At 37.5% G+C, this 21,858-nt stretch overlaps 1 protein-coding gene across 2 annotated transcripts; it reads left to right on the top strand.

Moving 5' to 3' along the window:
- The first annotated feature begins 285 nt into the window (after positions 1–285).
- On the top strand, positions 286–15,736 carry LOC117307267 (putative dual specificity tyrosine-phosphorylation-regulated kinase 3 homolog). 2 transcript variants are annotated; one of them, XM_033791979.1, is made up of 8 exons: positions 286–416; positions 2,028–2,152; positions 3,261–3,311; positions 3,963–4,114; positions 7,468–7,536; positions 11,999–12,097; positions 13,782–13,922; positions 14,770–15,736. In XM_033791979.1, the coding sequence occupies exons 1-8, from the start codon at positions 322–324 to the stop codon at positions 14,788–14,790; spliced, it is 753 nt and encodes a 250-aa protein (XP_033647870.1). In that variant the 5' UTR covers positions 286–321; the 3' UTR covers positions 14,791–15,736. The 2 variants fall into 2 exon arrangements, with proteins under 2 accessions (XP_033647870.1, XP_033647879.1); XM_033791988.1 differs by lacking the exon at positions 13,782–13,922.
- The last annotated feature ends 6,122 nt before the right edge of the window (positions 15,737–21,858 follow it).

The following is a 21,858-nucleotide window of genomic DNA, read 5'->3' as shown; positions in this document are numbered from 1 at the left end:
ACATTGAATACAATTGTAATACTTTCTTGTCACGCGAGGAGGGCATAGAACTTTCTGGCTTGTTTACAAACAAAGTTGACCTTAGATTGCCCTCTGAAAGTATTAAGCATCATGTAGATCATGTCATGTTTGCAATTCAAAGACCTGCGTTTTTTATTCACCCAGGTGTTATGTTTTGTGTGCTTCTTTAATTATTGATGAATTAAATTTGTGTCAACAACTTATTTTTGGTTTTATGGGTGGTTGAACCATGGTTGAACAATGGCAAACAGAACGGAGTGTTACGTACCGAGATAATCAATTGAAACATGAAACAGTCGTATGGTGGTAACCTGTCTGTATGAAAAAATGGCGGCTTCGGTGGACAGTTTGAAACAGCAGCAGTTTGCCAAAAGTGCCTTCGGAATTCCTTTGAAGTAAGTAATTTAGAATGAATTATTTCCTCATAGACCGATGTTCACAGTAACATAGAACTCATGTGACATATTTTGTGGTGTTTTTGCTTTCTACAGTATGCTTAAAACCTTCTTCTACTTGGGTATTGGCCCGTCTTGTCGTTAGAATTATACGTGAGAGCCTACGCACGAAATATTGCATGGTTGTCCGTTGCTCTTGCTGGCATTACGCGAGGCTTGTTGAAGTGTTGCGCAGACGGCAGTCAGCGTTGTAGTGTGTGTTTAGTATGTTGGTGGGTTGGCAACTGAAAACAGTAAAAAACATGTTCTTATGTGATATGTTCGTACGAAGGAGGAATACATGATAGATGTTCACATTTGGTTGTTTGTTTTCAATTCGGGGAATTGAATTGTGTTTAGTGTGTACAATTCACAATCACAACTCAGAACTCACATAGTTATTTTTTGTTAAGGCCTACAAATCTTACTCTGTTTGAGTTCACACATTGTTTGGAATTGCTTTATATTATCAATGAAATTCATTGCTCAACACTACTCTTCATTCAAATTCTACTTCCAAGTTTGAACACTAAAAATTGAGACTCGAATGTGTAATAATGATTTCACATTTGTTGTGAACCCAAACTTGTATGTAACCTGACCATGCTGACAGTACGCACATTACCCTATGCTGACCTAGTGAGCATTACCCTATGTGAGCATTACCCTATGTGAGCATCTAATATGGTAAACCCTTGTTAAAAAAATTATTACTTTTAAGAGACTATTTGCTGGTTTTTATTTGTGATTGATTTAATATAATATTAATGACGTCAAGCAGGCCCTGGGCCTGAAAGGTGTGGGGGGGGGGGGGCGGCTAATGCAGAGAGGTTCCAGGTTTCCCTTGCCTGTTTCTTGGTCTTGGTTCTCCGTAAAATTTGTTTTCTTTAGAATGTTTTGCATTTTCCTTTGGTACCTGTTTTGGTTAATACATTTTGGGTTTGGTTGTCAGGTTGTCAAGAAGGAAACAGGTAGTTGGAACAGCTAGGACCAATACACTTGCTCTGACCCTGTTCGGAAAGACTGACGCAGATCCCCTGAAAGCAATGCTCACTTCCCACAAGCTATATGCATTGATTATCAGAATCTTCAAAGAAATGTATTTTTAATAATTGAGCTATTTTTTTCTTGGGTGATTTATGAATAAAAATTGTTGTTATAGACTTTGCTTTCACATACTTTATGAAGTCCCTTGTTCCTCTGAGAAATGCCTTAAAGTAATGAGTACAGTTAAAATACACTCAAAATATGCTAGCTTTAAAGCTCATACAGTTGATGTTTGGTGTTTTTGAATGACATAATGACTTACCACAGGATAAAAATAAAATTCCATACCTGATCAATAAAAACATACAATTACAAGAGACTACAAAATATTAAAACATAACATTTGTACATAACCACATAACCACATTACTTCAGCGTGAAATGTTTCTTATAATGCGTTATACCATCAAAAGCTGCTATACATGTAGGCTTCTAACCAATAGTTTTTATTGCCATTCAATTCGAGAGTGATTACCAAGCGTATACCTTCCCTTTAAGTTGACTCTGTTTTTTTCTCTTCTCCAGGTCCAGCACATTTTCTCGTATCCAGCCGCCAGCTCTTCATAGGATTAGTTACTTGACCGGTGGCCTTGCAGAGCTTTATGAACACATTCAGAATCCCAATGAGGAATATAACCCAAATGCAGTGGGTGAGTTACAGATCACTCTCTAGTCTGTCTTAACTGCTGTTACCACAACTGCTCTTCGTGTGGTGGAAATGTGAAATTTAGCTAAAGGACTGATGAGCAGAGTATACTGTTCGAAACGTCGAGACCTAACCGGCTCTTTTCAGAGCCAACATTCACCCTAAAAGATTTACACATGGTTGTACCCGCAAGTTTACTATTTATTTATAGTTTCTTCTTATAAAAGGACTGACGTTTGGACTTGTGATGAACAGAAGCAAAGTATCTTCAAATATGGACTGTACGTCTGATAAAATACCTTTCAATTCTATTGAATAATGAAGTATACTTAAAGGCAGTGGACACTATTGGTAATTACTCAAAATAATTATTAGCACAAAACCTTCCTTGGTAACGAGTAATGGGGAGAGGTTGATGGTATAAAACATTGTGAGAAACGGCTCCCTCTGAAGTGCTATAGTTTTCGAGAGAGAAGTAATTTTCCACGAATTTGATTTCAAGACCTCAAGTTTAGAACTTGAGGTCTCGAAATCAACCATCTAAACGCACACAACTTTGTGTGACAAGGGTGTTTTTTCTTTCATTATTATCTCGCAAGTTCGAGCTCAAATTTTCACAGGTTTGTTATTTTATGCATATGTTGAGATACACTAACTGTGAGGGCTAGTCTTTGACAATACCAATAGTGTCCACTGCCTTTAATCCCCTAAGACAAATGAGAATTTTTGTTTTACATGTCTTTTTGCTTGATTAAATAAAAACAATCAAAATCATGTTTTGAAGAAGAATTGAAGAAGAATTGTTTTAGTATTTTTTTTTCTCATTTTGCTGTCCGGTTTACATAAAATCAGCTCTGTTCCAGTAATTGTTTCGTATTACAAGCCCTATCTGTGGTCATGTCAAGTTTGCGCCCTTCATGTTCCATGGTTTAGAGTACTAATTATTTTAATCGAGTACTAATTATTTTAATCATTATGTTGGCCATGTTGTTCTTCAAATAGATGCAATCGTTGCGTCATCAATTAAACTCTAGACTTTGCAATGTTTAGGGTCTAAAATAAATTGCCAACTCATAACTCCGAATAGTAAATGTATGTATTTCCTCCTGCAGAAGCATCCTGTATCACCGATGAGAAAGGCGCATTCTGTCCTACTAAACAAGGTGATTTTAAAATATCATGTTTCCACCTGCAAGCTATGATGATGAAAACACCCTCTTGTCGGGTAAAGCTCATAACAAACTGAGGAATGATTTAAGAGCTGTATTTTATATCAATGAATAGTGAATGGAGTAGGCACATCATAAATGGAATAAATTATTATTATCGGCATTATTCATTGTTTATAAAGAAACAATACAACTGTGCAAAATTATGTATTAAAGAGTATAATAAACCTTGCATTGACGTTATCCAGTCGCCATCTTAGAGGCAAACTGATGATGAAAGGCACATACTTATTGCCGGCGTGCAGGATTTCTCAATGAACAACCGCTTTTTGAACTCTAGGTGAGGGCGCCCCACTCAAAAGAAGTCATTTGCATAGTGTCTTTTACTGACACAAGTGATATTGCTTTGATGAGAAATAGGTGTGTAGGTGTGTAATTTGCTGTTTGTAGGGCCTATTTATTGTTTTGCAGCATTAGCACTTGCAACAAAATACAGCAATCATTGCAAATTTATAATGTGGCGACTCTCACTCTCAAACTGACAAAGCCTGTAGTGTAATTTGATAACCAGTGTACCATTTTTTTTATCATCAGTGATTATATGGACTAATTTGTGTTTTTTTCTTTTCTTCTTCTTTTCCCCAGTGCCTCTACTCGCCAAACGATATCATTTCATTAGGATTCTTGGCAAAGGCTGCTCAGCCACACTCATTGAAGCTGTGGACACATTCAGACCAGACAGTCACCATGTGGCCATCAAAGTACTCAATGAGGAATATTATGCCTTGGGATATCAGGTACCAGACATTAACATCCCTATAGATGGATTGCACATGACGTCATTGACCACCGTCTTTGTTGAAACGTGCACGCATGAAAGGCTGAGAGTTGTGCGCAGCACGTACACTCGTGCAATTTTCCATTGTTTATCATCACATATGGCGGTTGATTGCGCTATGTGCAATTCACCTATTCACACTAAAGCCTTTAAAGTTAGGCGTTGCTACATTTAATTTTTTTTTTTTTTATATCGGTCGGGACGGCACTGCATTGCCAATTCAAACAATGATTGACACAAGGCTCAGAACCAATTTCATTGAGCTTGCTTTTAAGCACAAAAAGCACTCAAACACAACACAATTATGCTTGTAAACCAAAATGAGGTTACCAGCCAGAATATATTTTCAAATGGGCTGTCCCTGACTGGTATCCTGCTCATATTACATGTAGCTTAGCAGAACTGCTTAGCTGCTTTCTGAAATTGAACCTAGGTGAAAACTTTATCAGAGTCCAAGTTCCTTGATTAACAACATCCTTCCCTCGTGCGAAAAGCAGGTGAAATTATTGTCGTCTAGTTACTGAATCACAATTTCTTGATTTGTGCACTCCTAGAGGTTAAACCAATGTTGTCGAGAGAGAAATTGGCTGTTGCCAGCTCGGTGTTTATATTCCCTTGTGAGTTTGCTGAGTTCCCTTGATGAGAAGATCATCCAAACAAACAATTTGTTTTTGATCAATGTAGAAAAAAATTACTGCATTTTTTAATATATTAATATTGAGGACATTGGCATGCAAGTTCCTCTCTGGAGGTTGAATTTGTTCACAATGTATACAAGTGCACTTGTAGTAGTTCATGTATTGAGGAAATTGCCAAAGTGTATCAACAAAATCTGTTACAAAGGCTTGATCTAGAAATCATTTAAAAATAATCTAGGAAATGATTAAAAACCTATAAAATCAGGCCTGAAAAATGTCATCTTTGAGAGGGCACTGGCATTTTCATTGTGCAAAGGTATCTCTATTGGAAAATTGAATTTTTGAAGAGACACAATTGAAGGCCAAGACCAAAAAAAAGAAAAAAAAAACAGAGGCAATGGCCTCTGTGTAATTCCATGACTGTATCCAGGCATGGTATTCTTCATACTTGAGTCTGATTTCAGATTGATTTTTTTGCCCTTGTGGAAAAGAATCAAACAAATTGAAATTAAATAGCATGAAAAGCCTATTAAGTCTACACCCCCATATGTCAGCCCTTGTACTCAATAAAATGTTCCTACCTGTTCCCAAAGGAACAAGTATCATGGCTGCCCGTACCTTAACTAAAAACATTTGGATATCTTTGCCCTGGAAATGCTGTACAGAAAGGAATGAAACAATATGTGACAACAAAGTAGAACACCTGTGTAGGTTGACATGCTTAGGCTTGTTACAAGGATCCACAACAGAATGACCAATAACGTAGTTTAACCTGAGGGGTTTATAAAGCTAATTCTAATGTTGCTTGACCTAGAAGCATTGAACTCTATTCTATCAATGTAAGGACGAGATTAAGCACTGTAAAGAAAAAAGAGAAATACGAAGAAAACCCTCCTGAAATTACCAAATTAAATATTGATAGTGATGGAGGGACAGGCCAAATGTTTTGGCAGTACATTCATTTTGCGCCGAAGGTTATTATCTTTCTTTGTTTGACTTTGAGGGAGAATAAAGGATCTCATCTGGTGTTCAATGCTTTCAGTCCGTTGATTTTAAGTGGGTAGACATCTTTTTTTTGAAAGACCACATCAGTTTCAACTTGATGGAAAAATGGCTTGAAAAGAAACCTGGGAATATTTCATAATACAAACAGCTGCAAGCATTTCAGCGAAACATGATATTCAGGACACTTAAATTAGTTGCTTTTTTGAAAGTAATTTATTTAATTTGATTAGTGTTCATTTATAATAAATCAAAACTTATAACATTTAGAACGCTCATTGCAAAAGTAAATTGTTCTTTGCAGTTGGTCCTTTGTTCACCAAAATCAGTTAAATTTTACCCAGTCATTTTCTCTTGTGGTTTACTGTTTGTTTTTGTTCATTGACCTGAACATCAAAGAGTACCAAGCCAAACTAAACTAACCCCAGTTTTGGGGTGTCTTATATTACATGTACATGTAGGTCAATCATATTAACTAATTGTTTCATTCTGTGAGGTTTGTGCTGATTGAAAAATTGTGTAGAATTAGGTAATTGACACAGAAACGGAATGTTTCTATTCTAGAGGCTCCTAATTAGCTACAAGTGTATTGCAGTAAAATTGCTGAGTGTACGTGACACTGTGACAGATAATAAATTGACGTACAATGCTCACAAGGCTGTATGTAATTTACATACAATGTTGATGGATTATCTCTTTTTGCAATTAAAAGCGTCTAACAGTTACACCCAACGGTATATGAAAAATGACAGACATCTTTCACAAAGTTGACAATATTATCATTATTATACAGAGGGATAGCTTTTTAATGGAACTTCAATTTATTCATGAAATTATTATGTTTAAAGTATTTTTTTTCTCCAGTTATTTTTGTTCAGAAACGAATTTGCATGTTGTGATAAAGCACATTAATCATTGATGCTTATTCCTTAACTTTTCATATGATTTTGAATTTACAGACTGTATTTAATCTGACATAAAGCCACAATTTTTTTTCTGGGATACTCTTTTATTCCGTTTGCAAACGAGGGTTGGTCGGACGGATGAGAACAAGTAATCAATTTGGTTTTATTTTTCGCCTTTAATTCAAGAAAACAGAGCATTGATCTCAATAAAATGTTTCAAAGTACTTTTAATAGCTTTATGGTTCAATGTATGCATTTTTTGAAAACAGTGGATTTTAAAGAAATGTTTCTTAAAGTCATACTCATGCTTAAATTGATTGTATAAATACAATCGAACACATTGGTCCTCACACTTGTCTCTCACGACCTGGCATCTGACTACATCAAAGATCTTCTTCGAGTCACTGTCTGTCATTATCCTCTCCTTTCTGCTGCCTCAACCTGACTTGTTGTATCTAAATCTTGTACCACCCACTTGCCTACATTGCACCAGTCTTTTTAAAACAAGCTATTCAATGACATCAGAAACACTCACTCTCTCAACACATTATAGGCTCATATCCGGAAACTTCTGTTTACTACAAATTAATAATATTTCTGTATTGGTGTAATTTTCAGTAGAGCATTTGTTCACTTTTGTATTATATTTTTGTGTAGTGCCTTGAGTAATGTATGCTTTATAAGTTTTTATTTTCTTTATTAGTATGAGTAATGTATGCTTTGTAAGTTTGTATTATCTTTATTATTATGAATATGATTGATTTCAGGAAAGTAACAATGTGGAAAGACTAAACTGTGCAGATCCTCAGGACTTTTCTGGAACAGTGCGACTCTTGGTAAGTTTGCAATTCTTATTTTCAAAGGTTCACCACCTACTGTGTTTTAAAATGTGTTGTAAAAGCTGTTTGTCTTTAGTCAATGTAATCTGGTAAACAGCGAAATGATATTGACCATAAATAGCCTATTGATTGATGGGGCTGAGCTTATTGTCGTTAATGTGTTTGCTCTGAATGACAAAAAAAAAAGATGTGCAAATTACTATGCTGATTGTATGTAAATTTCCATCGCAACACATGATGTGATTAATTACTTGCCAAATTAATCTGGATTTATGTGTTAAAAAAAGGCTTTCAACCCTTTACCTTTTTCTCAAAAATTACAATTACTTCAGAGGGAGCCGTTTCTCACAATGTGTTTCAAAAGCTTTCCACTGCTCGTAACCAAGTAAGTTTTTACGCCTACAATCATTTTGAGTGATAACCGATAGTGCCTTTAAGAACATAAATGCTGTGGCTGGTCGCAGCCCCTAGTGGTTACTCTTATGTATTTTACTCTTCCTGTACTCTTCTCTAAAGAGTTAAACTATGCTGAGGGTTTTTTTTAAAGAAAGAGAGAAAAAAGCGAATTAGATTTGCTGAGAGACCTTGAGTGGATTCGGTAGAATCATTCATCTTCATATTACTCAACTCAACCATTGGATTTATTCCCAAAGAAAAAAATCATCCAAATTAAATCCGCCCCGGTGTGCTGTAAGTTGTTCAATATCCAGCCATTCTCTGACCCCATCTAAAAGTGCATCTTCATGGTAAAACACTGCTGATGATCAGATAGGCATGATGTATTGAGAGGGGGGGGGTGACGGGAGTTTAGAGGGAGGTTTAAAGGCACTGGACACTATTGGTAATTACTCAAATTAATTGTTAGCATAAAAACTTACTTGTTAATGAGAAATGGAGAGCTCATGTTTGTTTTGCATCTTAGTGTTTTGTGAAATCATGCCCATGTGTTCTGAATGACTTTGTGACTTGATATCACCAAATATGATAAGTCACAAAATCATTCAATTTCTGATGATCAGTTTAGTTAGTTTTAAGTTGCTCACTGCTTGCAGGCCTGATTCTTCATGGAGGCAATGAAGGCAATTGCCTCCATGCCCACTGGTCATTTGCCTTGGTGCCCTTTAAATGCTCCAGTAGAAATTTACAATTTCTTCTCAGGGTGCCATTTACCAAAGAGAAACTGCATTGGTGCCCCTGTACATTCAAAAACAGAGGCCTGTTCTTGTACATCGACTGAACAAACTAAAAAATGTGATGTTTATAAGATGTGAAACATCAACACTTAAAAATTACAATCTATAAATCCCCCACCCCACACAGTATCTGCTATACCAGTGTGAAATGTTGACAAGTTTGTATGGTATCCCCAAAGGTGTGTAATGGGTATTTGTTTCAAAATATGCCAGAAATGTGCTGTAGAGTCATTCATTTGTCATTAGTACTTATATTAGACCTGAGGGACCACAATAAGGTAAATACAAAATATGTGTCTCACTCTCAACAAACTTTGTCAGGGTTTATACCAAGTAGTCCAAATAGTGATTTTCACCCGTAGCCTTCCCCATGGACATGTACATAGAGACGGATCCTATTTCATTGGTCCTGCCAACATTTGACTGCCACTACCTGAACAAAAAATATCCAATTTCATAGGAAATGATTGCAATTAATGACACCCACATTTCATCAAGTGTCTCCAATGAACCACAATCTGTTTATCTTTCCCTCGTGTCAAAACACTGGTCCTTTTTACAAGAAGACAAACATCAACTGATTTTTAACAAGCTTGAACCCTGTGAAAAAGTGCAGCTACATGGTTGTCCTGGAATAGAGAGAGAGAGAGAGAGAGAGAGAAAAAAAACCTGTCTGTCTGATGGATGCCGTCAAGAATGAGCAGACACTATTGTATGTCACGCTTTGATTGTTTCAGTTCAGTTGACTTTCTCTCTAGTCCAGCCACATCAAAATTCCTATTACTTGCTCAGATAATGTATGGGTTTTTTTTTTTTTACTTCAAAAAGGTGAATAACCATGATTGAATAAAGACCCTCTGTGTTTGATGCAATACCTCGGCACTCCTCAAAAGATTATTTTACAGCCAGTTTCTTTTGTTTAAATCGTCAATTGGTAGTTTAATTGTTCTGACTTGTTTGTCTTGTGTTTTTATCTGAAAGAAGGTTGTTGTACTTTTCTAGATTTCCTTGAAGGCATCAGTTTTCGCTTTTGACCTTGTGGATGTACTATTCTGGGATTACATGAGGAAACAAAACACACTGTTTTTTGATGGTCTGTGAATTGGCATGTTGGCTAAATATGTAAAAATTGTCATTGAATAATCAATCAGAAAAGTTAACACATGGGATTCAGTTTATGTCTGGAAAATATTACTGTATAAATTATCCTATTGATTGATGTGTTTGACAATAAACACAACTTATTTCGTTAATGAGTTTGCTCTGAATGCCATTAAAACAAGATTTGCAATTGTATTGTAAATTTCCATCACATCACATTAATAACATGTCAAATTAATCTGGATTTTTGTGTTAAAAATAGGGCTTTTAACCCCTCAAACTGCTGTCCCACTTACATTTTTAATTGACTAATTTGCATAACAGGTGTGATAAGGTGTTAACAAGTATTCTTAAATGCGCAAAATTGTTATAACCTGATGTTTGAAAAATACAATGTGAATGGTGTTTCATTATTTTGATGAATGTTTATTACCTGTCAAATTTATCTGGAATTTGTTTAAAAATGGGTTGATAAACTGCTGACCCCTTACACTTTTAATTGACTAATTTGCATAACAGGTGTGAATAGGTCTTTACAAAGGGGTTTAAGGTTGAATTAAGCTTTGTGATGTAGGCCTACTCATTTTATTCTTTACAGAAGTGGACAAGAATTAGAATAACTGAATGTTTAAAAGTTCCTAATGTGAATGATGTAACACAATTTTGATGAACTTTTTTGTGTCAGAAAATTTATGAAAATATTGACAGACCCTGTGCATACACCTCTCCCCCTCCACCCCACCCTCATGCTCAAAGTCATAATGGAAACACCTGCATGTGTTTGCGACACTATGCAACTGTCAGCCAATACCCTCGTAGGGGGCACTGTAGGCCTGATACTTTACGGAGGCAGTGAAGGCAATTGTCTCCATGCCCCCTGGTCATTGTCTTGGTGCTCTCGAACCAGTAAAAATTGAAATTTCCTCATACATGTACGATGTAAACCAGGTGCCTTTTACAGAGGAGAAAATGCCTTGGTGCACCTGTCTTTTCAAAAACTAGGCATACATGCCTGGCACTGCATACTTGTGATACTCCTAATAAAATATATCCCCATGGAAATTTTCTGACAGTTTGGAAGTTGTAGATCAGACTAATAGGTCTATCCAGGCCCGTATGCTTTGTTTTTGAAAGGGCAAGGGCACCAAGGCATGTTCTCCTTGGTAAAGGGCACCCTGTAAGGAAATTGTAAATTTCTACTGGAGCTTTTTCAAGGGCACCAATGATCAGGTCTGTCTATCTTACGAAAGAATGAATCATACCATCAACATTTCTTTATTTGTGTATAACACAAAATAACAGCTATGTCCTGTAGGTAACTGATACAACTTGCCTGACTGCATAGAACCTTGAAGTGAGATTATTACATGTGGATTTGCCATTCATGTTTTAGAATAATTAAACCCCACTAAACATCAACATTTTCATGTGTTCTGTTTTCACATTGAGTGCAGAAGGCAACTATGTCTGGGCTTTTGTTCATCAGAACCGAGTCATAATGCTTCATTCAATAATGTCAGGCCTTGGAATAACCCACGGCATCCACAGAAATTGCTGCGGTGCCCTGTGCTTTTGCTGTGGTGCCCTTTGCAAGTTCCAATACAATTTTAAATTTTCCTCCTGAAAAGTTCGCCATACCACAGGAAAATTGCTGTGCCCCTTCAAGAACGAGATTCAAGGCCTGTAATGTCATTTTCCCATTATGCACTCACTGGGGATAAATTTGTCAAGAGGGACGGGGACCAGACTTTTTTCCTACCAGCCTCAATTTTGGTAACATTTATTTGATTGAGAGAAGGGGGAAAAAGGTTCTCCGAAGGGCCCAATTTCATAGAGTCTGCTTTAGCACAAAATGTAGCTAAGCACCAAGTTGAGCTCAGATTAACTTTCTTAAGTAAAAAAAACCCAAAAAACAAGCTGTGTAAGTCTGATAAAAAGAAGATAGTTATGGTACAAGAATAATTACATTGTGTGTACATTTATAAAAACAACCTGTGTACACGTAAGCTTTCGTAGCAACAACTACTTCAATAGATGCAAGCTAGATAGAATGTGCCTGAAGGTAAGTGTGACCATCTCAAGTAGAAACTTTTTAAGTCCAAAGCTTTATGTTCTTTTAGAAATAATTTCCTTGAATTTCCGATAAGTTTGTTCTTATATTCCAGAATAAATTTACATTTGGAAATCACTTCTGTCTCGTCTTTGAGTTGCTTCATCCCAAGCCACTGCACCAGTATTTCAAGCCAATCTCCCAGGGACCGAAGGTATTTAGATTTATTTAATCACCTAATCTTTTTTTCCACAGTTCTGGTTATTATCATCCTTGTGCAATTTGATGGAGTTAATATGCATTTCATAAGAAGGCATTACTTAGATAGATATAAAGGGGCTCAGCTGAGCCAATGTTTAAACACAAACCAATGCAGAAAGGTTTTTCCTTTGCATTTTGAAACATGAAATAAGAGCTGGTTTTGCTGGTAACTGCAGGTCTGGAACTACATCTTTAATTCTTTCCTATAAAGGGAATTTCCTTAAAGAAAATCTTGAAGAGTTTACAGGAACTTTTTGAAGGGGGCACTAAGGCCAAGGCCAGGCCAGTAAAGGTCGTGGTGTCTGTGTTATTCCAAGCCTGTCAAGTAACTGGGGGAAAAAATGGTTCACATGTTGGAAGGAAAAGCACTGTCTTACAAAAAAAACAAGTAACAGGCCCTAACACACTGAGTTTATAACTGATTGTTTTTCATTGCACTTTGTCATGCAAACTTGTGGGGTTGTGTATTGCAATTAGTAGGGTGTCACCATACACTTGGCAATTGAGCCTGCATATTTGCACACACACACACACACACACACAAGACCTCTCCGAGAAATAAAGCCCACCTCAGTTCATGTAAGATATATTCCATATTTACGGGGGAAGAATAGTCGGCGCGGGTGAGTGCAGTAATCACCCCATGAAATAGATACGCTTAAGTGGAACCACTAACGTTCGAAGCATATTAAAGCAACTTACGTAAGTGGAGTTTTTTTTCTTCAGCTCCACAAAACACCAACCTTGATAGTGGATGGTCGTCATTATCTCAAGTCTCCCAGTACGTGACCATTGATTGGTCTTGTTATATAAGCCTGGCCCTGACCTAGCCCCCTGGATGCCAATGAGGGGAGGAGCTGAGGCTAATTCCCAGGGTAGTGTGTGATTACTGTTGCCTGGGTGAACAACTATGTTTTCTGGAACCCTGGGCAGTGGGACTGAGCATCTGAGAGACGAAGTCCTGTCATGGTGTTTTGGCGAGCATTTTTAATTTAAAGTTTTTTGTCTATACCGATTGGAAATTAATTGGAAAATCACATAAACTGTGTGTGTGAAGTAACCCAGGTAAAGCTATTAAAACGTATTTAACCACTAGGAAATTAAATACTTTAAAGTACTTTAAGACACTAGGCTGTGCGTATGTGTAATTTACCAAATGTCTGTACTTAACTATCGAAATACCATCTGGTCTATATGAATACAACGGTCAGATCCCATCGCCTGTTTGTTTTTCCTCTTTTTTTTTCCCCCAATTTTTTTCCCCCCAATTTTTTTCTTCTTTCGACACTGATAACCTTTTCTATGGGACAGACACTTCAATATTGCGAGCACATAAAGCCATTAGACGCTCCTTAAAGAAAAATTGATCCGCAGTCCCACCTGAGAAGGGAATAATTTTTCAAATGTATTTCTTGGAGTGCACAGTCCTCATTAGAGAGAAAAGCCGCGGCTGTAAGATTTCCCCCATTTTTGAGAATTGCCAGGGGACAGAGTGATCAAATTAAATAGCGGGTACCGGTAAATCACTCCTCAGGGTTTTATAGCTGGCATTCTTTTTCTTAAAGATCGCTAAACAGCATCATTTTTTTTTTTTCCCTTGTTCCCGGTCTCTTTTTATGATGCCTTCAATCCCTAAGTGCACTTGCAGACACCGATTTATCGCTGAAAATGAGAAAAACTTTTCAGAGACCCCAAAAATCTTTAAGAAGCCTGCGAGGGATGTTGTCCTGTCGCTGAATGCATCTTCAGAGGGAATTAGTTCAGTACAATCTAATAAGGTGAATATTGAGATTTGAACGGAACCAGCTGTAGCACTACTATGATTCGATCTGCCTTAGAATGATTTGGTTGAGATAATGTGGCTTGGGGGTGTATGCACTAATTGACGGAAGGTAATTTTGTTTCATGTTGGAGGGCATTATTAGTAATAGGCACTAATATGGTATGGTAAAACCAAACTACAAGATGTGTGAATGTTGGTTCTGAAAGCCCCTTTTTGATCCAGAGAAAGGTTTAACAAGTAAATATTTACAAAATGTGAAATGAGAGAGAACAATTGTTTAATAGAAATAAGGAAAATGAACATAGAAAAGCTTATCATTTTTTTAAGTTTTTAAAAGTGCAAAAACAATTCTTAAAATAAATGGAAAGCCAATAAAAATTAAATGTACAAATTTTGTTGAAAAATTGACAAGATTGTTTTAAACAAGTAAATAGAAGAGCAATTAATAGTAATGATCTATAAAAAAAACCAATTTACTTAGTCTCAAAGCAGCCCTGACAACAAATGAAACCAAATGTATTTTACATGCCAGAACTTTGTGGGAAGTGAGGCAGTCAAACTTGAATATTTGATTAATTACATTTGATATATAATGAATTGTTTGTAGGCCTATGTGGCTGCTTACTGCGGCATTCTTTGCCTTCAGTCGCAGATCTGGGTCCTATAAACAAAGGTGCTTGACATTGCTATGAAAGTCGGTTATTAGTACAACTCATGGTACAACTGATTTGCAACTACACCACACTCCTTCCCCTGAAATAAAACAAGAAAAAGATAATAATAAACAAAAATATATAAAAATATAAGATTGAATGGAAAGGGAATTTTTCTTTTTTTTACAGTCTCAAATGGAGCGAGTGTGATGATTAAACTTTTAGGGGAGCTGTTCAGCAGATTGGAAAGGCACTCTAGCAGTAATAACATTACTCTGCTTGACTGCATGTTATATTACTACCTGTCCGAGCCACCCCAATCCACAAGACAGAAGACGTTTCAAATTACACCGACCTGAAACGGGCCGCCAAAGAGGCAATTTCCCTGATTTGCTCCGCGCAAGCGAGCGCCGTGTACTTTACCTCGTCCGAGCGCGTTCGGCTATCAGGCTAACTAAATGACTCTTTGTGTTCAATTTCCATCAAGCAAGGTAGGAGGACAGACAAACAAAGAAGAAGATTCCTCACTTGTAGTATTAGAATGGACATGGGGAAGAAGGCCCCGTAGCTAAGAGGTATCAGTTTACATAGTCGTTTCTAAACAAAAAGAAGAAAATTTAATTTTTTTTTTTTGTTTTTTTTCTCTGGGTGCTTTTTGTTATTTCATGATGTCGCTCAAAGAGATAAGTTTTTTTTTTCGGGGCTGTTTTGGTTTTTGATTGATTACAAAGTTGGGGAGATTGTCACGTTCAGCAATTGTCAGGAGGTCACGGTGATACAAACTGCTTAATGAAATTGGATGGAAACCGGCTCCGGGGGCAAAGAGAGAGAGAGAGAGAGAGAGAGAGAGAGAGAGAGAGAGAGAGAGAGTCGGTTTTCATTTAGTCAAAGAATTAAAAAGTCAATTGATCATATTTAGGCATCAAATGTGTAGTCTTAAGTCTTTGAATTTAATGTTGGTTTAGTTCATACATTGAACAATAAATTCTTTCTGAATGCTGTGGTTGAGAGCTCTGCAAAATATTGTATGTAGTGAGTTAGGAATAACTGAAGAAGTTTTATTTAAGCAAGCCGACTGGTAAGAGGAATGTCAGTTCTTACCTTCAGCTCCACTGAGTTTCTGCATGTTTATGTTTTCTTCCTTGTAGCCTTGAACCTAGAGTGGCTTTTAGTCTTGTTTTGGGCGACTTGCATAAAAAATAAAAAAAATTAAAAAATGTTTATTTTGCTGTAAAGTGCTGTACTCATTTACGTGCAAATTGGAGTAATCAAGTTGATTTGTGTAATTTTAGTCAACAAAAAAGAGAGGGCAAAACTAAAAGGTTTCTTGCCATATTCAACCTTGCTTGTTCGACAATGTATTAGAACTGAGGCCATGTCAGAATGGGCGCTACAGCCATGGCTCTGGCTAGACTCATCATCATTGGACGTCCTTAGCAACAACCGTAGCAACAGTTATAGCTGTAGCTGTAGCAGCCAATTTGGATACTATGGCCCTAGGGATTCCATCAAAATGACAATGTCTTTTTGTGCAGAGTTCTAATTAACTGTTTCAGTGCCAAGGTCATGATCTAGTTTTTGATTCAGAAAGCGCCATCATCACGTGTACGTTTTTGTTGTTGGTAGACCTCCTCAAAAAGTGTCGTCAGTTGTACCTGTTCGACCCATTATATTCATGCCATTGACTTTGAATTGTACCAAGGAAACACAAATTAGCAAGATATATTATGATTTTGTTTGTGAAGGAGACATTTTTTCTAATTCAGAATTTCAAAAAACCTTAAAAGCTGGTAACTTCAGGTTCAAAATGTAACAAAATAGCGAGCATGAGTTAAGCCTCTTAGTAAGTTGGCCAACTCTCGGATTTAACATCCTTGTTTGGGAGAAGGGCAAAGCAAGATAATCCTACGGTTAGCATACATACACGTGTTCACCTTCCCCCAGGAAAGTTCCATAAGTGTGAAGTGAACATTGGATGGTGATGTTTGAGATTAGACATTTCCCAGGAATTTCCTGGGGTTTTATTTCCATGGAATCATGTCTGTTTAGTGTTAAAAAGGCTGTACTGTATGTTAGATGATTGGCATTTTGAGTTCAAAAGAAAAGGGGGCAAACACAGTTCAACTTTTTTTAACTACAGCTCAATTTCACAGCCAGTATCATCAATACAGAATTTTAATGGTAATTCAGAACTCATTAAATAAACACCATTTAAGAAGTAGTTAAAGTTCATCAAGTTAATAAGAAGTTAAAGTTCATCAAGTTATAGTACCAGTGACAATCAGTAACTCATGTTTTTGTTACCTCGTAATAATTATGGCTAGGCAATAAAGGATGGCTTATGCTGGCAGAACAGTCCATCTTACAATGCATCATGAGATTAAAAAAAAAAAAAAAAAAATCCAATCAACACAAACAAACCATTGAAATCCAATACCGTTGTATTGGATTTTAAACTGGGGAGGAAGGTTGGTGGTAACCAATTGGATTTTAAACTGGGGAGGAAGGTTGGTGGTAATGTAAGTATGTGATAAATATTCTCTCTTTGTGGTGGTGCTGAAAAGAACTTGAGTTGTAACCAGTGCTCTGATTATCTTCAGGAGAAAAGTGATGGAAAAGTATACATTTCAGCCCAATTTCAAAGTTGTGAAAGAACTTATAGGCTACTTAATGTGATTGCACTCGACTTTAAAGGAAATTTTGCTTTGAACCTGGCTGTAGTTGTCCTGAAAGTGTTTCCACTGCACTGTTTGTGAGATTAGACCTGTTTTTCAGTTTTAAAACCTGTCATGTAATACTTGACCTTTTCAAAGAAGATTTGGGATCAGAAATCTCACCAAATTGGCAAAACTTGAAAAGTTTGAGCGCAATAATTGGAGGGAGTATAAGATCAAGGGACTTGTGAGTGCTCTGGCAAGTGCCTGAAATGACTGGATTCAGGCCTGAAGCGTAGTGAATATTAAGAGCTCCATGGATAGTAGGGGCCTTGTAGCGGCATTTGACTTGTGGCGAAAGGCGCTCATCATAAATAAAATGGTAACTGGAAATACACAAGTGAAAAAGTTCCCTTTAGAGGAAGTACTGTCCTCTAAGCTATTGACTAGAATACCAACTTACCCTGTATTTATTGGGACACACCCAGGCCTTGAACTTGGGGAAAATGTAAGTTTGCATTGGACCCTTGCAGAGAGGGTACCAGAGGCAATTGCTGTGGATGTTGTGGGTTCATTTGATGCCTGCACACTCATCTAGTAATGTAAAAGCTTGAAATTTTGCACGACTGTTTAATGGATATTTACTCAGTGCTTTCATTCCTTTTGTGTTGATTATAGAACCTTTATGAGTTGAGCACACAGTGTGAGTTCTTTAGCCTGAACTTATGCACATTGTGTCATTTTCTTTGTAAGTTGAATACATTCCTCAGTCTTGCACGAGGCTGTATATATCTAGTTAGCATTCTAGTCATTACGTAGCAGTGTGCTTGTACCTCATATAGCACCACGAAACCTGTGGAAATTACACTAGCTTCAGTTTTTTGTTATTTTGTGTAAACTTGAGGGTCAGCGAACATACATATTAATTTTGATAAATCAATGCCACACTTCATTCCATTTCATCAGACCCAATCCCTTAATAATCTCTCCACCTGCTACAGGGAAGACTCTTGCTACACACTCATTGCGCCGATTGACTACAAACTTACTCAAAAAAGGCACTGGACACCTTTTGGTAATTGTCAAAGACCAACCGGTATTCTCTCTTATGCATAAAAAAACCAATTCTGTGAACATTTTGACTGAATTGGTTGGACTCAGAGTTGCAAGAGAATAATGAAAGAGAAAACACCCTTGTTACACATTTTGGTGTGCTTTCCGATCCCTAGGAAAGGCTTCAGGCCCGAAGTCTTTTAATATTTTCAGTGAGAAATTGTACTCTTACCCCAAAATACACTACTTCAGAGGGAGCTGTTTCTCACAATTTGTTATTCCATCAACAGCTCTCCTGTGCTCCTTGCCAAGTAAGTTTTTATGCTAACAATTATTTTAGGTAATTACCAATAGTGTCCAGTGCCTTTAATGTGAGAGATGTTGATTCTACTGATAATACAGAAAAGGGAACCGGAGTGTAGTTACATAGATCCGCCTGATGGGCCATATTTGGAAAAGCTGATTGAATCGGGTGTGGATTGTCGGGAGCCCCTTTGGTGTCGTCTCTCTTCCCACTCTGATTTGATCTGTAGCGGATAGATATCGGACGAGCTTTTGATAAATGGCAGGGGACTTCATGGTCGGAGCGTTCCTCAAACACACTGGAGCTCAGCGACATCAATATTTTGTTATAATTTTTTAACCCGGTACCTTCACACCCTTTTTTAAAGGGGAATGGCACTCCATCGGAAGTCAACCGTTAAAATAAACAGTGCATCGTAATTGCATGAAAAGCTTGTTTTGTTGTTTGGTCAGCTTGTACTGAGGAAAAATTTCATGCATGGTTGTACATGTGTTTGTTGTAAATTTTTGAAAATTGTCGTAATAAAACTGAGGAATCCTCTTGATATGAATGGATTGTAATCTTTAGATACCAGGCCTGGAACACAAGGAGGCCACAGAGACCATGGCCTCCATTGCCCCCCTGATATTGGCCTCCGTGCCAAGGGGCTTCAAAAGTGTCCCATAGACTTGCAGATTTTACAGTTGAAGTGCCCCTTTGCAAAATGAAAATGGCCTTGCCCTCTCAAAGACGAAATTCCTGCTGTGAAGAGCAGACTCTAAAATGAAAAGGTATCAGGTAGGGCTGACAATCCATTACATACTCAAAACTCTGATCTGAGGCAGAATTCTAACCCAGGTCTGCAGAGATAAAAGGCAGGGAAAAGATAACCGTAAAACAACCTGATCCTCAATAGAAAACACAATCACATCTCAAATGATCCGTCGTAATATGACCATATTAACAAATGATATATATTTTTAAATTAGAATAATAACACTAAGTCTGATTACGTTTCTGTGTTTTTGTTTCCTTATTTGATGACACACAGTGCGCTTGACCAATCAACAATCACATCTCCAATGACCCATCATATCATGACCATATTAACAACTGATATATTTCTAAATAAGAATAGTTACAACAAGTTTGATTACGTTTTATTGTTTTGTTTCCTCATTTGATGACATAAGGTGAGCTTGACCAAACAACACTCATACCTCAAATGACCCATCATATTATGACCAGCTCCAACATAATGATATATTTTTAAATTAGAATAAAAACAACAAGTCTGATTACATTTCTTTGTTTTTGTTTCCTTATTTGATGACACAAGGTGCACTTGACCAAACAACGTCCTCGATAATTACAGTTTAGTTTAATAATAACATTATACAGATCTACGTACATCCTCATATAAAGATTGGACTGTGTTTGTAAACAGCAGTTGTCAGATATATATCAAGGTGAATGAATAGAACGAGTTTCCTTTAAATGCCGCACAGTGATAACGCTCTGTGTTTATGATGTACATATCACAATACGGGGATGCTATCCCCTCGTATTGCTTGTGGGACTCCAACCAGCTGGTCCTAATTACTTTTAATCTCCCGGCATGGGTTCCCGTATTAACCGAGAGGAGAATGATTGATTGGTCCATTATGAAGTGGGGCCTCGCTCTCTGATTGGCCGGAGAATCGTCACCGGCCAATCAGTTCGAGGCGATGATGGGATTGTATGCAAATGAGGTATCCGCTTACATCGGGCTGTGAAAGTACGATGGGAGATTCTTACCCTGGGTGGATGTGTTATTGTAACGTGTAGATGGTGTCGGGTTTATCGGCGGCGGCGAGCTTAAATCGAGCCGGTGGAGTAGATGGGGAAGTGTAATGTTGCAGGAAGATTTAATATTTGCTTTCAATGACTACGGAAGGTGGATACAATATCAATGAAACACTTCACAATATTGTGTAGCTCTAAAAAGCCATTGAAATTTGTTTTATCACAGGGATTGTTTTTAGATATCAAATAATAAACCACAAGGGAAACTAACTGGGATTGTTTAAGTGGGAAGATAGTTGATTAGATTTGCAAGGAATAACCAATGAATATTTATTAGGCTTTTCACTGGTCTAAAGTTTATCGTTTATGGGTTTAGTATTACTGCGATTGGAAAATATACAGCTGTGGCTTAAAGAATGCGCTATAACAGCAGGCATGTGTGCAACGATTTTACAAAGGGCAAGGACGCCAAGGCATTTTCTCCTTTGTATATAGGGCACCCTTTGAAGAAAATGGTAAATTTCTGCTGATAGCATTTCAAGGGGACCAAGGCAATGACCAGGGGGCATGGAGGCAATAGCCTTTGTTGCCTTTGTGAAGTATCAGGCCTGTAACAGAACATCACTTTATGTTTGTCAAACAATAATGATGATAAACTTCAGTTGATATCAGACAAAATTGCAGTGCTAATCTTAAACATCGTTTTTCTTAATAGCAACAACAGAAGAGACACTCTGGTATTAGCACCTAATGACTCCTAAAACTATCAAGTAATCAATACTCATCAGAAACTCATCTGTGGAAAATTGCCTCCACTTGATCCTTGTTACAGCGCGGATGATTTGTCTTAATCATTCGCAACAGGTCTCCCCTGTTGTTACAAGACAAACAACTTTTGCTCCTTCCTGGCCCTGCTGGGCCTGGAAGAGGAAGAAGATGCCACCAACTACATGCTACCGACCACCGGGGTTTTTCCCACGGATGGAATCTGCCCCCGTCCCGGCAAAGAGTGATTGAGGATAAATAGAATAACCAGAAGGCTATCAGTTTTGTTTTGATAAAAGAGATGCAGCGGGCCAGATAATGATGAATCCAGACGAGAAACATGTGCGTTCCTCTTCTCCCTGGACGCTATCTTGCCTTGCCTCCTCCTCCTCATCTGTAGGTAGTAACTGCTGACTTAGGATGTGTATACACTGTGTATACAAACTTCACTCTCCGGGCGTCTAACCCGCTGATAGGGGAAGAATGCCTTCACATGGCTTTAGGCTGGGGCTCGATAAACACGATCTAAGGATTTTTCCATTCAGTGGTAAACACCATTTAGGGTTCCCACGTTCAGGGAATCTCCCGATTGTCTGTGTGTATTTATGTCAATTTAAATATTTGAGAGTGATACCAAGCGATAAATCTTGTCATTATCGGGATCTAGATTCTCTCGTACCCTGTGACTGTGACATTGTTAAGGAATGGAAGAGGGTTAGCTTGGAATGTTTTCTTCTG

The sequence above is a fragment of the Asterias rubens genome, chromosome 1 (genome assembly GCF_902459465.1).
Source record: "Asterias rubens chromosome 1, eAstRub1.3, whole genome shotgun sequence".
Classification (NCBI taxonomy): domain Eukaryota; kingdom Metazoa; phylum Echinodermata; class Asteroidea; order Forcipulatida; family Asteriidae; genus Asterias; species Asterias rubens.
Note: the sequence above shows the minus strand (reverse complement) of the source record. Positions and strands in the feature narration are given on the sequence as shown.

What these genes read in the sequence shown, in the direction of transcription:
- LOC117307267 (XM_033791979.1), top strand. Translation starts at nt 322, where the DNA reads ATGGTGGTAACCTGTCTGTATGAAAAAATGGCGGCTTCGGTGGACAGT. An exon ending in GCCTTCGGAATTCCTTTGAA is followed by an intron (nt 417 to 2,027) that starts GTAAGTAATTTA and finishes TCTCTTCTCCAG; the next exon opens with GTCCAGCACATTTTCTCGTA. An exon ending in CAATCTCCCAGGGACCGAAG is followed by an intron (nt 12,098 to 13,781) that starts GTATTTAGATTT and finishes TCAATCCCTAAG; the next exon opens with TGCACTTGCAGACACCGATT.